This window comes from Anser brachyrhynchus (genome assembly GCF_964034855.1).
Source record: "Anser brachyrhynchus genome assembly, chromosome: Z".
Classification (NCBI taxonomy): Eukaryota; Metazoa; Chordata; class Aves; order Anseriformes; family Anatidae; genus Anser; species Anser brachyrhynchus.
This window is the reverse complement of record NC_137697.1, coordinates 39,658,868-39,675,981: the sequence shown is the minus strand read 5'-3', so window position 1 is coordinate 39,675,981 and position 17,114 is coordinate 39,658,868. Positions and strand designations below refer to the sequence as shown.

Below are 17,114 nucleotides of genomic sequence, written 5' to 3'. Positions count from 1 at the left end.
TGAATAGTCTCCTTTGTTCTCTTTTGCTTATGATGAGTTTTGGTGATAATAACTATTTGAAACTACACTCCAGCTTCCTTCTTAATCTGGAGCCTCATTCCGTTTAGGAATGCTTGGATTAGCAACAAAAGGTCATACAGCCCCAGGTACAGAACCAGGGCTGTCACCGCTGCCGTTTGTGGGTTATGTGGTGATGGAGTTTTATTTGCCATTCGTTTCCTCTGTTGCTGCAATGCACAACGGAGCACGAAGTTGTTGTGAGGAACATCAATGTTCACATGAATGCTCTCATTAATACTGTTTAAACAGACTGCAACAGCCACAGTAAGCATCTAAACCACTACAGTCCTCAATGAAAAAAAAAATAATAAAAAGGTAAGAAAAATAATTGTTCCAAAGAAGAAAAAACTTGGTGATATGTGCAATGTGTGGAACGCCTTATTTGCAATGTAATTTTACCAGCGTTGGCTTACAACACAGTTATTTGACATGTCTCATGTAAAAACCTTATTCAGCTTTGGGTTCTTTCCCTTACATAGGGGAAAGTCAAAAAGGAAGTTGATTTTCTTTGCTGGCCTTTGCAGAAAAACCTTGTGAAAGGAAGCATAACTCTTTTATAAGAGAGTAGGATCCCTTAATAAATACATCTATGAGTGTAACTGCATTAGAAGTCATTGCAGTATCTCAGCAAGACCTTGGACAATTTCCAAACTCCTGCTGCATGTGAAAGAAGCTGCTGACTGTCCCCTGATTCCAGTAACAACTCTCTGTGCCTGGAGAAGGGGAGGTCGGGAAATGGAGGGAGGTGAAGAGGAACAGGACTCCTTGGAATTAAGTCACTATTAAGGCAGTCTTTTAATAGACTCTCTGCACAGGACCTTTAAAGAAAAGTAATTTCCACACTTTTTCTTGTTGATATCCCTTAATTTCCACTTTCAGCTTCTTCTGTCTTACTACACAAGTAGAAAAGAGGTGATTTTTTTCTTAGGTTTATATATGAACTTTGAACAGCTGTGCAATGGAAAAACTGCACATATTTGAAAAAAATATTTATTTTTACAAGTGTACAGTGTAAAACAATAATATACAAAGTAAATATGTTCACAAATGCTTTTGTTTTAAAGTCTCTCTGAAAAGAACAGTTTAGATGTCTTGTGATCAGTGGAGCTGTACATTCCTAGACAAGAAGAGCTGCATTTGATACATCACTAAGAAAAAAGGGGCAGCACAGAGGTATGGAAGAAATTTCCAGAAAATGAAAGGTACAGTTCTGGTAGAAGTCAACCTAAACAAGACAGAGACAAAATCCTGATCTTAATTTTTGCTTCGGTGCATCCAATCACCAGATCGCTGGTTGGTCGCTTTCCACAGATTATTCCATCTTCCAGTTAACTTCCCCACCCCAGCCATCCATCTGATTTTATGTTAACTTTTTAATTTGGCATTGAAGTTACAAACAACATTTTAAGCACAGAATACAGTGTTATCAAATTTCATCAGTTCCTGTGTTTGGCCAAGTTACTGGAGTACATAAAATCATTCAAGTCAAGAGTCCTTGGGCCTCTGCAAACTGCAACAGTTGTACCACCAAACAGCAAGGGTAAGACCCCAACTGCTGGTATTAAAAAACTACCTAGAGGCACACTAGAGTGTGTGTATCCGTGTGTGTAGCTGGTCTTGTGCATGTGCATTTTTACCTGTTCTTGGTTTCACTGAGCCTCTGGAAAACATAAATACTGAAAGGTAAATGTTTCTGTCAGCTGATTGTTTTAGCAGTCACATAATCCTTCCTTTGATGTCTTGGGTCAATGAAATCCTAGTACCACCGGGGTTTAGTAGGAGATATATTAAAAGAATTTCTCTGTGATCTTTCCTGCAACGGAAACAGCAGCAAAAGTTATTACTCTGTCACAATAGAGGATTATCTGTGCATTCTTGATTGGCCCAGTCTTTCAAATTATTTTTTTTTAAGCTTACTAGTGGAGCATAACGGTGGTTACAAAGTTAACAAAGCTAAATTTATAACTGTATTTTTAAAAACATTGTTTCCCCTTATATTTTCTGAGATAAGAAGTCTGGGTACCCAGAAGGGAGACCTCCTTAGAGCTACCACAACAATGTTTGGAGAAGACATGAAAGAGCCAAAGGACAAGCAATTCCCCCGGTTATTAGCAGGTTACTCTGAAAACAACGCTGGAGGTCAGTTACTGGAGCAATGCTGTGTGATGTTACACATATCCACATACCTTCTCGTCTTAAGCCAACAGTTCTCTAAACAGTACTGAGGTAGCTTGTCCACCTTAAGCGAATGGTGTTTAACGTCAGGACAGCGTAATGTGTACTAATTTGATTTTAGAGAGAAAACAGTAACAACATTTCTCAAAGGCTCCTAGAAAGGTTATTTATTTATTTATTTTTTGCTCTAGGGCTCGACTCCTGTTCCTGCTGAACTGAGCCAGTGTGTAAAATCAGAACTGATATCAGCTCAGTAGGCACCGGAGGACGGGTCCATCAACGCTTGGAACAACAGCAGCAGCCGTAAGTGGCAGCTCCAGTCGGAAACAATCATTTCCTGCGAACGATACACAACGCTAAGCTACAACTGCAGAGAAGTCATGAGAGCATCCGTTAAAGAAGAGCCTACAAAACAAAGCTTTATAGACAATTCCAGTTAAGCATCGCAAACATTTATTTCCTACGACCTTTAGAAAAGCTCAGTAACCAAGCTACTGTAGGGCATACCCTCCTTTTGCAGTCAGACTGAGAATTTTAGGACCGATGTTTATTTTCAACTACAAAAAAAGCCTGTGGTCCTTCCTAAGCCTCTTTGCCCGTTAGCCTCCATGTACTGTATCTGCGCACAAGCACTTATTATAAAACTGCCCGCCAAGCAGCAACGTATCTCAGGCATCGAGTGCTCTCTGCCCCACGAAGGCTGACACTTAAACGTCCTCATCTCACCTTCTCTTCAGGTGCAGAACTTAGCCACTGTGAACAAAGAGGGAAACAATCACTGTTCACCAATCAGCTAAGCTCTGCACCTCGCCAGAGAGGTCTCCGTCTGAGTACAACTATTTATCAGATGAGGTTCTTCCGTGACGCGTCTGCTCCTTTCCTCTTTGGACTTTTTTGTTTAACGGATGGAGAGGATGCCACAGTGTACATGTATCAGATAGTTACGGAGATTGTCAGAGTAGCAGCTGCGGTCATGGCTATGTGGTAATCCCTGGCAATGTGATTTTAATCTTAACTCACAAATCATCATGCCAGGAACCCAAACAGCCACAACACTACAAGAAAGCTGTGCAGACACATAGTCACACTCCTAATGGCATCTTTAGATTTATTTTTTTGTAGCTTGCCATGCATTTCTCGTCTAAAAGGTCAAACAGGCAATTCTAGGCTACTGCACACACATACTACATAATATTCCTGTGCTAGGTAGATACTTACCACCAGAAGTTGTAGAAATTTTTTATTTCATTATTTAAGGATTATATGAAGACAGTGCCAAGCACAGTAGTACCAGAATGAACTGCATCACCATCTTTCTGGCATCTACTAGATTGTGAGATATTGAACGTAACTCAAGTTTTCTGTGGGTTCCTGACAACTGGCAGCATGTAAGCAAGTCTCTTAGCCCTACCCGTTTTAGACAGCAACCCTCCTTCCCCATTACTGCTATCTTGGCACTCTTTAGTCTCACCCATATTTCCCATAAAGTGTTCCTGGCAGACAGTGCTTGTCAATACAGAACAACCTTGATTTCATGGTATCTGCTGTATTTCATATAAATAAAGTAAATGCCATGAATTCAATTTGAACTTACTACCAAGTACTGCTACGTGTACAGGCTTGAATGGGAGAAAGTCAAGATTCCTGCTAGATACCAAATAGAAAATGATGATTTTGCTCAATTAGATGCCTTAATGTTGATACCACAAATCAATTGTAGAGTTAGGTGAACAGCCAAGGCAATCATCAGTCTGTCAGATGAGTTAATTCACGAAGCAAAAAATCTGAAGAATGCTGTATTGAAAGAGACGTTCATACCAACCCTAGTTGGCTATGTATTAAACATGCATGTACAAACACTGTGAGGTTACCTCAGGCAATTCAAATAGACTGAGAAATTGAGAATATCTTTGCAAGTGACCCATTTGTAGCCTGCAGCAATCTTTATTTTGTGAACATTTCTTTCAATTTTGCTTTTTCTGTTGATTCCTCCCCATTAATTTCAGAAACAAGCTAGATTATGTATGACATTAACCATGTTCTTTACGTTAAGGCTGTTCTTACCTTATAACCATTCTTCAAAGACCTGACTACGCTTAATGTGCTTGAATTAACAAGTTGTTCTCACATGATTCAGATTTGGTTGCAAGTGTACAACTTCACAATTCTGTTGTGGGATCAGATTCTTTTCAAAGTTTGTGCTACTTATCAAGTCAGCACACAGCTGTGTTAAGCAGAAATGCTTCTCACAGAGTTGCAGTTTTGTGTAGGCTGTAGACAGAGTTCAGAATACAGAATGGAAAACAACTGCAGATGGAGCCTGGCCTTCCCTGGCCATTCTGACTTACAGTTGCCTCTTGTACAATCCATTACAAAGTTTACAACAACGCCCCTCCGTGCTCTCCAGCCAGTGCCTATGCATATCTAACTCACTGCTCCAGCAGCTGGGCTTAAAAACAAACAAACAAAAAAACAGAAAAACCAAGATAGTTCAAAAATTAACTCTTGTTTAAATAAGCTGCCACAAGCTCTGTGGTATGCCAAAGTTTACAGTGTTTAGTGAGTTTCTTTATAAGGCAAAATCAGGGTATTTAATTTAAAAAGAAAAATCACCTCTTCAGAACAACATCTCTGCCACCACTTTGGCGGAGGACACGTCCATTTGTTCTCGCGCTGCAGCAAAGCATTTGTATGCGAGTTCTTGTTGTTTTGCATCTTCATTCACCATTAATTCACCATAGAGATACACACCCATTGCCTGAAAGATGAACACAGTACACAGTCATCCTGTCAACAGTTATGACTAGTTGAACAGTTTTCTTGTTGTTGACCTCCAAGTACCCACTTAATTCAAAAACACCATGGAAAAAGCCTTATACTCAATAGCATACCTTTCCCCCCCAAAAAATGTAGTTTTCTTCAGCTCTCTGTAGCCTAAGATTGCCTATATGTTGTATTGAGTGTGTAAAAAAAGAACATTACTATAAGAAATGTATGTTGTGTTGTGACAAGAAAATGCTTTCTCACTCCATTTTTCTTGCCACTTTTGAAGTTGAAATCTGTTTTCTTTTATCCACTACCTGAAGTACTTCCAAATGCCCCTTAAGAAAACAGTTTGTCCTTCCTTCAACAGGATACACATTTTCTTTCCAGTTGGGATGTTTCCACACGCACTAATAAAGAGCAGAGCAGCTGAAACACCCCACTCTGAAATTCCCGTCTGGCAATGCTGTAGCTGGAAATCAACCACCTGTGGCCAGGTCTGTGTTTCAGAGCCTTTTCTTTAAGTCCAAGATACAGCTTAACCTTCTGTAAGAAAGCAGACTGTCCCTTAGAGCTCGTTCTGGATAACTGGGGGTAAGATCTGGGCCCCTTTGATGGCAGGTAGCAAAGCACCGGCTAACTTCACGGGAAACACATTGGGGATTGCCATTTTTTTTCTGAAGATACAAGCTTTGCATCTTGTTATAGGAGTTCCGTAAGTGTTAAGCTGCACTTATCAAAACACTATATATATGTTATTATTATATACATGCCATACATAATATATATATTATGTACACAATATATGCCACATATATGACATTATTTATATACACAAGACGTGTGATGTTATATATACGACTTAATTATTATATTTGGCATATATTATATATATGCCACACATATATAACTATTAAATGTGGCATATGTTATATATATAATTATATATTATATATAATTGTTATATGTGGCATATATTTTATATATATATATATGACAAAACTTAGCAGCTCAGCAGATTAACTTGTACAGTTGCAAACAATGCTTGGACAGTTGCAGAAGAGGAAGAATATGGATAGCATTGAAAAAACCAATTTGTAATATAATTCCTCACAAATTCTAGTGTTGGCTTGATAAGATTAAAAATTAAGCTTTAACAAGAGGGGAAATTTATAGTTTAACAGTGACTGAAATTAAAGGAAAAGGTCCCAAACAGACAGAAATCTGCCAGACACTGTGACAGTGCCCTAACCACGGGCATTTCTTTTGCAGTCACAGACCCCAGGTTTCCAGGACCTGCAGCTGCAGATCGCACCAGGAACACTGCCTTGGAGCTGGGCTCAAGTTGCTTTCATAAAGAATTTCAAAAATGTTGGAATTTTGTTCCAAATAGGAATTATCTTCTCTACCCAGTATTAATAATTTTCCCCCTAACCTAAACATTAAAATGCAGTAAAAACACTGGGTTTTTGTAATCCTGGAAAGGATTAAATAGTCACATTTACATTTTTCCCAGACTTTAAAGGAAAAAAAAAAAGTCTTTCATGATCAGTAACGACATACAACTACTCTGATTTGAGTTGTAATCATTCCAGAACTTGGTTGTGTTATAAACTGTTTCCACTGCTGGAGTAAATGAAATGAAATATATTGAGGATTACATGAAAAAAAATATTGCAGAAATTCTTTCCCTGCACTGCAGAAAACATTTGTTTTTGTTTGGCATTGTATCTGTTCTAAATGTAATGCAATTCAGTATGTTAGTATGAACTTCAGGATTTTTGTTTTGCCTTTCTGCTGGTGGAGTGGACACCTGCATCATTCCATTTGATAAAAATATGCACAGCATATATAAATTCCTTGTTGTTCTAAATACTGTTGTTACATGCCTTTTTTTTTTTTTTAATTCAAATAAAGAGCTTGCCAGGAAGTCTTGAGACTGTTTATTGGCTGAGATATAAATAGGAGGTATACTTCAGAGCTGGAAGAAAGAACATAAGAGACTGCAGTAACTTTATTATGCTGTTGTGACAAAATTTATTTATTTGTCTGAAAGCAAAAAAAGCTCATAGGCTGCAAATGGCTTTGTTCACTGTCAACATGAAAGGAAAAGGCATAAATATCTCTCTCAATGATTTTCATATACCTTGCAATGTTTTCTTTCCTTTTTTTTTCATATATTTTAAATATAGCTGTGATTCTAGGCAGTGAAGGTCTTGACTTTATAGAGTTCACAGTGAATAAAAACAAATGGGAAGTGAAATCAAAAGAATGAGGCAAAGGTACAATTACAACTGTAATTTCATAATAGCTTAGCCATAGTAAAGACATTTTATATAGCTGGCATTTTAAGACCTTCAAAATTGTCTCAAATCATTTTCCTAACAGTGGAGATGCATCCTTGGATGAACATCCTTGCACTATGCTTCTCCTATAAGATGATCTGTACATCATCTTGAAAATTTCTGTCACTGTTTTGCACTAAACTCATATCTATGTGAGTTAATATCCACAGCTAGACTTGCCTTCGTCATCCTGCAAATCGAGGAAAATGCTTCTTAGCGTTGGCAAGGACCATTGCTACCTCTGGCTTGTATAAAATGGAAGCAGAAGAAGAGGATATATCCTATTTTACCGCTTTACAGATGATTAGCATGCTTAGGTGGGGGTGAGTAGGCAGTTTCCTTAAATTGCACTTTTTAAAGAAAGGGCAAAAACTGAATACACACTCCACTTTTTAACTGTCTCCAGCAAGAAAATATATTAAAATAGTTTTCAGTTTCACATTAAGGATCTCAAAAAGGTGTAAAAGGTGATTATTTTGAAAACGCTAATTACATGGAACTGACCTGATCTTCTCTGAGAAATTTCTCAACATCTCCATATCCAGGCACATATTTGTGTTTAACAACAAGTTCACACCACCGATGACGAACCTTTGGGAAGAGAAAAAAAAAAACAAGAAAAAAATGAAATTATATCTGTATCTTTCTGGGCTTCAGAACTCCACAAGACCTAACGACAAACCTCTCATTCTAGAATAGTAAATTAATCCATATCCTGACACCAGTTTGCAGCATCTTTTCCTCGAGATTTTCCAGTCTAGACTTATGTTTGTCTAAATGTTATTTTCCTTCCTTTATATTTGCCTAAACATTATTTATTTTATACTGTTAGAAGTAAGGAATGGGGCAGGAGGAGCAGACGATAGCTAAAAATGCCCAGAAGAACAAGACAGAATTAATCATCTCCTCTACATAAGTTTAAAATCCAAGTAATAAAAAGACTTAAATATAATACTGTACCAAGATTAAATTAATGTTAAAAGCATAAGCGTTAGATATAAAACCATGCAGCAAGGTTCAGTTAAGTGGAACATAGTTTTGCCACCATCGTTTTCCAGTACTAGATTTTAAACACCTTTCAAAGAGTTTAAAATCTGTGTACACCCAAAAATCTAGGCTGTTCTACCAAATGCACATAGATGAAAACAGTTATTAACATAATGTAATGAAAAATACAGAGTTTTTAAAGCCAATCACAATTGAAAAATATTTATATTTAAGTAGTGTGAATAACATGACTTTGAAATGCCCATTTTTTTTCGGTTGCCTTTAAATTTCTGACTTCGTTCTTCAACATTCCTGTGGATTAAAACTCATCTTACACTCCAGCAAGGCTTCCACAGTTGTAGGCAGTGACCAGACTGATGTTTTTTACTCTATCACTGGAACATCACTGATCTAAAGGAAAACAATTAAGTGCAATAAAACCCTCCCACCCTCCTGCTCCTTCTCTTTTACCCTTTGGTCTTACTATCTTTTGTAAGATGGGTACCTAATAACAATCATTTTGTATATAATAAAATGTAAGCAGTTTTAATATTTTTCAAAACTAAGTCCAAATTGTGTTCATATCAAGTCACTGTGCATGAACCTTTTTCTGAATGACAGATTTACCAATAACATTGAGAATGGAAGCCAGGAATGAAGAAAAAGAATTGATACTTAAATATCTTATTGCTTTGGAAAATAAGGTATTTGGAAATACTTTCCTTGTCATCCTAATCCTTGCTAACTTTATGTCTCAAGAAAGTTTTACAGTTGTATGTGATTAGAGGATAACCCCATTAACATGATTAACAAGTAATAAATGCTCAGAGGTCCTGGAAGAGTCCTTTTGGGTAGCTGGAATCTCCTCGCAGCTTACCTGTTACATGACACAGTTTGAACACAGCTTCTGAATTAAATAAAATACTGCGTGGAGTCATGGCTGAAGGTAATTTGCACTCACAGCAGGTAAGACACTGCAGAGTTAAAGTGCAATGCATGGTGGGGGATAAAACCTGTCTCTGAAAGGTTTTCGCTGACTAAATAACAGCTGTTAAGACTCCTGCATGGGGAACCAGAGCTAAATCCACAAAAGCAAATGGTGTTCCAAGCTTCAACTTGTTTTGCCATAGATACCCACACATCTACAATATGGGCCATCAAAACCCTATCCAGCTGCTGCGTTTCCCTGGAGACACCAAACGTACCACCAGTAAATCTTCCCAGGCAATCCAGCTCCCTTACAGGACATTTTTCATAGCACCAAAGAGCTCCATGCCTGGAACAAACCTCAGAAATTTAGGCTCAAAAATTAAGCATATCCCTCTCTCATCTGCAGCTTGAATTAAGCACGCAGAACAGAAAACACTGAAAAGGTTGTCTGTCTTCACTGGAAGCACTTTACCCTACCTGTGCAGCACTGGTGTCAACTATTTAAGAAGAAAGAAAATTTTCCTTATGTATTCATGGCATGTACGGAATAGACACGGAGGAGAGAAAAGGGACTGCGGTGCTCTGCTGTGATCGCTGCGCTTCCATGCCTCGTGGCCCAGCACCTACAGCACCTATCCGGGAGGCAAGCCATCAAGTACAGTTTCTATGTCTGCTCAAGATCTGGAAACACGCCTTTGGTGAGAACGTTCAACAAACAAATTATGAAGTATTTTGAGATGGGGCTCTCTTCATACCTCCTGGTGAAGCTGTTTTTTCCCCATATGTAATTATTAAAGCATTAATAATTACAGGATCCTACAGGAGATAGTCAGAGGCCCTTGGGTGCCAAAATTTTTTAGTACTTTCCGTAACAACCCAGGCACCTGGCTCGCACAGTGCAAACGCTCCCTTTTGTGATTGTTACCATAACACCTGCATGGAGAGCAGCGCAGAAGTTATCGGTGTGGATGTACTCACGTGCTTCTGCTTACTCACGTACCTACGTAGTGCACGTCTGCCTTGTATTTTTATCATTGCCTGATTATCTGAATTCCCACTGTTTTGCAAAACAAAGAACAATTATGCTGTATCCTTTCCTTAATCGCCCCTTCCTCCATAGGGTTCCCACTCCTGGCAGTACACCTCCTTTCAAAGAGTTTGAAAGAAAAGCATTGATTTGTTGAGTGAGACTTGGTACAGCACACACTTTTCTTTCTCTCTCTTTTCTCTCTTTCTTTCTTTCTCAGGGTCATTACAAACCCTGGCACATTCCCAGACCTGAAGTGCTGGAGGCTCGCCAGCTGGGGCAGGAGCAGCACGTCTGTTATCCTCAGATTACACGTTTGCCTCCTGCTTCCCGAAAAGCCCCGAATGCCGTCATGGCGCGGCGAGCTGCAGGAGAACCAGCCGCTGCTGAGGCAACCGTAAAAACCAGCTGTGGGGGCAGCCAGACCCCGGCTTCCCGGCGACCTGCAGGGACCCGCAGGGCAGCTGTGGGCACCGAGACCGTCCCAGCATGTGGCAGGGGCACGCGGCAACCTGCTCGGCCCTGCCACCGAAGCCTCAAGGGCGGCCTGAGCGGGCACGGCCTGGCTGCTGTCCTGCGGGGCCTGTACGGTGCGCGGGCCGCCACGTTACACAGCTGCCGCTAGAGCGAACGCGGCTGCGTCTTGGACATGAGCGCTACAAAAAAGTATTTTTTTTCTGGCACAATCCAAGCCCTAGGCTCATACCGCACAGACGAGAACTTTATTCATGTAAGAGGAAGACAGAAAAAAAATAAGTTTGGTTCCCAGTGTTTCTTCCAGTGCTTGGAGCATAAGAAGCCCCACAGCTTTGCAGCGTAATGAATGTGTCATGCGACCAGGCCCTCTAACAAACCCCTATCAAAAAGAAATGTTGAAAGCTAAGCAGCTTGTGGTAGGACCGAGCTAACCGTACCGCATCCTGTGTATGCTCTTCTTGGCTTTTCCTTTCCTCCCAGGAGCAAATACTCAGTGGTGAAAATAAGAATTCATTAATCCCCTCCGAGTCCTCCCTCTGCACATTTCTCAGCGCTCTCCCGCACGGTGCAGAGATGCGCGCCGTATGTCACTTTGGCTGGCTCCTTGGCACCAGACAGACCCAAAAAGCAATTCGCAGCCATCCTTCCCCTTGCCGCTGGCAGAAAGCACGCACCTGCAGCTGCCCACCCACTCTCTCTGGTCCGGCGGCTGCAGGACATACGTGCCAAAGCTAGAAAAGCTGCTGGTTTTCCCGGCCTCAGACTGACGAGTCCTCCCAGGCAAGGGGAGAGGTGACAGGGGCCTGGTGGCACCTCCAGTCCCTGACCCACTCCTTGTCTCTTTCCTCCCTCCCAGCTTTCACCACTGGTGCCGGTATTTGAACAATCACCTTCTCGAGTTAAACGGGAATCGCTTCTTTGAGGTTTGTGAGACACCACACATCCTAGCAGTGCATTTCTGAGCCACACCTCAGTGGCAGGAAGACACCCAGACAGCCACTTGCGCAGGTGTGATGACTGAAAACCACTGATAGGTTTTCACAAATACCAGCCGCATCAAGATCTATGTGTTGGCTAACATCTAGGTGAAATATCTTGAAGGGCTGCTACTGTCATAAAGCACAGAATCTCCAGTTTAGAAGCTTATACAAATAACTTAAGTAGTCTCATATTATCTTTTAATTTGACTTCTGGAAGAATACCCATCATTGCACAACGTTATCAGGAACTCAAACATCGCCTGTATTTTGACAGTGCAATGGGAAACGTTTAGAAAACAAAATGATACCATTCTAGTCTATTTTCAGAGAGTAAATTGCTACATGAGATTTCGGCTGAAATAAGTACTTACATAAATTACATAATAAATTATATTAATATATATTAATATCCAGCTCTAAGACAGTCCTTTTGTTTTAATAATCTGGGCCACGATCTTTTGGTAAATGCTGCTTGGGGATGATGGAGTACACTCATCTCAGGCATCAAACACATGCCTTGACTTGCAAAAGAAAAGCTACTAATAACATATACTAATAAGAAATCTGAGAAACTGTAATTTTAAACTATTTCAAACAGGACTTACGTTATATATTTTTTCTTTTCTGACCCAGGGGATTAATTACTTTGCCTAATCTATTTTATTCTCCCGTGCCTCATACAAACAATCAGGCAAGCCTAAAACAAACACTCTCACAGAAAGCCCCGTATATTCTACTGTAGAGATCTAGCTTGTTAAAGTTCTCAATAATATGTATACAAGCAAAAAAAAATATTTTACAGAGGAGAGGAGGAGAGTTTTATTAAGCTTTTGGTCTGCAGAATGGGAGACTAGCTTCAGGGAGAATGAGTACATTTTGCTAATAGCTGGATCCAATTTAACAGGCGCCAAGAGACAACAAATCTAAATCACAGAACAAAAGCAACTTACTTAGAGATCCTAGTAAACAGGCTAATGTGAAATACATTAAGAGCTATTGAACACCAGAACGGAATCTTTATTAAAGGTAAGAGGCATTTGTGATCTGTATAAAGCATGAGTTCAGACCTGATTGGGAAAAAAAAAAAAAAAAGAAAAAGTATTTGAACAACCATAATCACAAATGTTAAACAGATCTCAGTTGCAAGACTCTAGTCTAATCTGGAGAAGAAAAATACAATGAAACTTTTTCAAATAACGATGCCTTCCTACTATAGATTAGTTTTAATTAACAAAAAGGAAGCTGGTATCTCCAGTTCACCAGAAAACTGTTCTGTTCTATCTGAAAGTATTTATCTCTAGTCTCTTTCTGTATGCACTCAAACTGGATTTAAATATTAGATCATTTTCAGTCAGTTAAGGAACAATGCCACATGTTACTGGGCAATATTTGGCCTAAAAAGTCTTTTACAATTGGCTAACATGGACAAATTACAGTTTAAAAACTGCAAATTTTACAACCTTATTGTGGCAAAGTGGCTTTAATGACTTTTTTTTTTTTCCCCTGGTGGCTTTGCAACAGCAAACATTTAAGAACAGCTGAAATAGTTACTCTTTAACACACCAGCCAAGTTGCATCAGTGACTTCTCATTCTACATAATCTGCATTTCACATGTGCATTCCTAAGCTCTATACCACAGTATAAGCATGCTTTAGCATGTAAATTTGGTTTCATGAACATTTACCAAGTAAGATGATCAGGGAAGCTCAATGAGCTCAAAAGGAGCAATGAAACAGCCATGTGTGTTACAACTGTGCTGACAGAGTATCAGATTGGCAATCTAGAAAAAATGTACTCAATAGCCAAAAACCTACTGAATGCAAGCAGAACGGATTCATCACTCTGACGAGAGGTCTGTAATTGGGATTACTGTATACGCCAAGGGTTTGTCAGGAGGAGTCTGAGCAAAGAAGCTGTGTAACTGCTTAAATCAGGTCCAAAAAAATCGGTAGTCTTCATTGCCTAAGTTACTTCTCAGGCAGTGATTTGTAATGCTCCTTCTGACAACACTGCAGGGCCAAAGAAACCATGGCCAGATGGAGAGCCACAGCAGCGGGTATCTTTGAAAGCAAACCTTTTTCCTGAGAAAAAGGTTTCTCATAGTGCCAAGATTTAATGCTGTGTACTGTAATGCTCTCTCCCAGTATTAAACAAGTCATTTTCCAGCACTGTGGGCAAAACTACGGTAACACCTTAAATGTTAAGATGGCTCTCTTGCTAGCCTTACTCATGCTGCTTTTCAATCCATGTGCTGGGAAGGACTGCTGTTCAGGGGGAGCAGGGCTGGCAGGACCCAAGCCTGATTGATTCAGGGACCCCCACCATGCTTTGCATTGGACAGTGATTGCACAGGTAGCTCCAGGACCATTACTGCTACCTTGGACAACATCCTATTCCTCTTTCTGTCCCCCAGTATTTTAGCCAATGGGCAGCCCAGCAAACAGGAACATGGTCATACAGAAAACCTTGAGCTAATGAAGGGCTGGGCTAATCAAAATGATGTTTGTCAGGAAATACTTGTCATTTTAAGGAGAACTACGTAGAGGTCTAAATACTTTAAAACCTGAAGTAATGAACTGGCTGTAAAAAAGTTATTTAAAACATAGTTTTAACAGAATACCAAACTGGATTTTGGTAACATTGGTACCAATATCATACTTCCTTAGCTCATTTTGCTCCTTCTGATTGCTGTTTCTGCATAGATGAAGCAATTGCATGCTATGACGGGTGTTCGTGACAGGGGAGAAGCACTCCAAGTCCTGCCTCTCCTTAGTTCTCTCAGCAGCACTGACAGAGGCTCTGGGTGGAGCTTCATGCAGCAACTGCCTCCATTTAGTAAGAGAGAAGACAGGGCTGTATGATCTAGCTTTTTTTTAAAAAAGAAAAAGAAAAGGAAAAAAGGAGTAAGTTCTGCATTCTGGCCAACTGCAGGCCGTGGGACAACCGGCAGCATTTGGAGCTGTAACTGCCCCAGCACACCAGAAAGCCAGGCAGCGTGTTCCCACAGCTGCTGCAAGCCTTAGCTACCAACAGGCGTGGGCTTGAAACTTCTCCCCTTTACAAATCTGATTTATGGGCACACATTTCCTTTCTGTCCCTTCACCTTCCGTCCAACTGCAGGCTACTGAACCATTCCTCCGTGACATAACCCAGTGACTTTCACAAACTTACTGCAGTCCCTAGGCCTTGCTGAAGAGCAACCAGGCAGGTCCCTCTTGCCTGAGTCCCCCACACTGCTAACACACGATACTGCTTCCAAATAGAACATAAGCTAATCCACAACCAGCGCAGGAACTCTTTCCCACATAAACATACAGAAGCCTAGGAATCACAAAACACGCTGCTTAGGAATGTCCAAGCAGAGCTGAGGACATCGCTGCTGCTTTCTCTGATCAGAAAGGCATACTGACTGGAGAGTTGCATCCCAGGACAAGGCTCAATGAAGTGTATGCCAAGAGCCTGTTTAGAAAAAACAAATGCCCTTTCTACCCCATCTCCAGTTCACAAAAAGAGAGCTCCCAATTAGAGACCAGACACTCTTCTCCCTATGTGGGCCACATCTGCAATCAATGACATCTGTGTTCATAGAAGTTTTCCAAAAAAAGGCAGAAAATGTGAGAAATCAAGCAGCCATGTCTAATCCTTCTTAAAAGGTGGCTCTGGCTGTGTCTCTCTCCTGGTGTCAATGCGCTCGTCATGAATCAGTGACCATGGTAAGACACAATGCTGACATCCCATGCGCTCCTCCGCCTGCCTCTCCTCTCTCCCATTTAGAAGACGACTCGAACACAACAGTAGCTGGCCTCAAGTTTTCCTCCTCCTTCTACTGTGGGCCAATAACGTGATGATAGGACAATAACCTATAGTGAGGTTATATGAGGAAAGGGGAAAAGCAGCGTGCACCGGCACCAAGTTAGCATTCACAGTGCCTGCTGGAATAGCATATCCCCACCGCGCCTGAAGGCTTTTCCACTGCGTTTCCATTTAGGCTCCCATGATCTCTGTTCTAGGGGGAGTGGCTCCTATATCGTAATGCCACGTGAGGTAAGGATGTATTTAGCCTAGCATGTGAAACCATTTAGTTTGAAAAACAAAGGTTTTTAAAAATAAGCCTTAATTAAAAACATAAATACACTACTTACACTGGAACCAAACGCTTCCCCTTGCCCCTGCCTTTTTTTAGCCTTGCATGTTCAGCAGGCTGGACTGTTAGTGCGTTTCACAGCTTGCAGCAAGATGGAGATGGCAGAAGAGATGTCATCAGCTGCCTCTTTAACTACTCCACCGGAGATGCATGTCGAGCTGGGCTTTGCTGTGGTGCTGCTTGCTTTCAGGCTGCCTTCTGGCCCGCCGCAGAACAAAGGAGCTCTGCCCTCCCAAACCGCCCTGTGCCCTCAGTGCTGAGGATGCCCTGGCACCATGGCAGGCCCCCGCACCACCACCCGCAGCACTGGTCCCACGTGCGGTGGTGGGGACAGCAGCACAGTAACCTGAGGTACAGGGTATGAGCCTCGGAGGAGAGGGAAGAAAGGGCAGGTCCCAGCCTCAGGCCACAAAAGGCCACAGGGACAAGGCCTGTCAGGGAGGTGAGACAGGCTTGGGAACGCATGTATGTCCCAGCTGGCCCCTCACCCGAAATGTAAGACCACAACTGCCTCCGTCTGATGTACAAACCCCATCCAAATTCCCTCTGACTCCTTGACCAAAATGCTTAGCGACAATAGTGGCTATAATACTTCTGGTATTACCATGATTTTGTTTCTGCATCAACATCATGAGTGGTTCAAATACTGCCCATCACCTCTGTTTCCAACCAAATACGTTTAGAGTTTCTACCCGTACAATGTTTGCATATATATTTCAACACAAGCTATTTATAAATGCAAATAAAAGCATGCTGGGCTTATAAAACCAAATGTTGTAGTGGGAAAAAGCACATAAACACTCATACATCTGAAGCAGAAACCCAGCTCTGCAGAGTTTGATGTTGAGCACAAGAACCTTCTGTTACCAATTATAACTGAATCGTAACTCCCGTTCAGCAAAAGGCAAGGCTGCTGCAAGCATCAGCACAACAGTGAGCTGCACCCTCAGCTTGTGCCCCTCTCTCCTCTACTTCTGCCTCCTTCCTCTCATATCTAGAGGCAAAAAAAACAGTGCCTTCCTTTTATCTTTGGTCTCCACAGCGACTGCGGTCCAAACATTTGTCACTTCCAGGCAAGATGACTGTCACAGACAGGATCTGGAGCTGCATGTGCGAATGAGGCACATATTCCAGGCAGTGAATAATGTGGCTGCCTGGCTCCTCCATAGCTTTGGCCACAGCCAGCCCATCCACCCTGTACTCATATCCTTCCAGTTTTGCATAG

At 41.2% G+C, this 17,114-nt stretch overlaps 1 protein-coding gene across 7 annotated transcripts in view; it reads right to left on the bottom strand.

Annotated features, from left to right (window-relative positions):
• Window positions 1-1,034: 1,034 nt before the first annotated feature.
• The window catches only part of AOPEP (aminopeptidase O (putative)), a 198,495-nt gene continuing 182,415 nt past the window's right edge, over window positions 1,035-17,114 (bottom strand). For 3 of the 7 annotated variants that reach the window (XM_080573008.1, XM_080573012.1, XM_080573011.1), the window contains 3 exons: window positions 7,848-7,934; window positions 4,849-4,993; window positions 1,035-1,873 (listed from right to left, as the gene is read on the bottom strand). In XM_080573008.1, the coding sequence (XP_080429134.1) occupies window positions 4,853-4,993; window positions 7,848-7,934 (228 nt within the window). In that variant the 3' untranslated portion in view covers window positions 1,035-1,873; window positions 4,849-4,852. Of the gene's footprint in view, window positions 1,874-4,299; window positions 4,685-4,848; window positions 4,994-7,847; window positions 7,935-17,114 lie in introns of those variants that run through there. The other 4 variants (XR_013943187.1, XR_013943188.1, XR_013943189.1 and 1 more) reach the window with 4 other exon arrangements.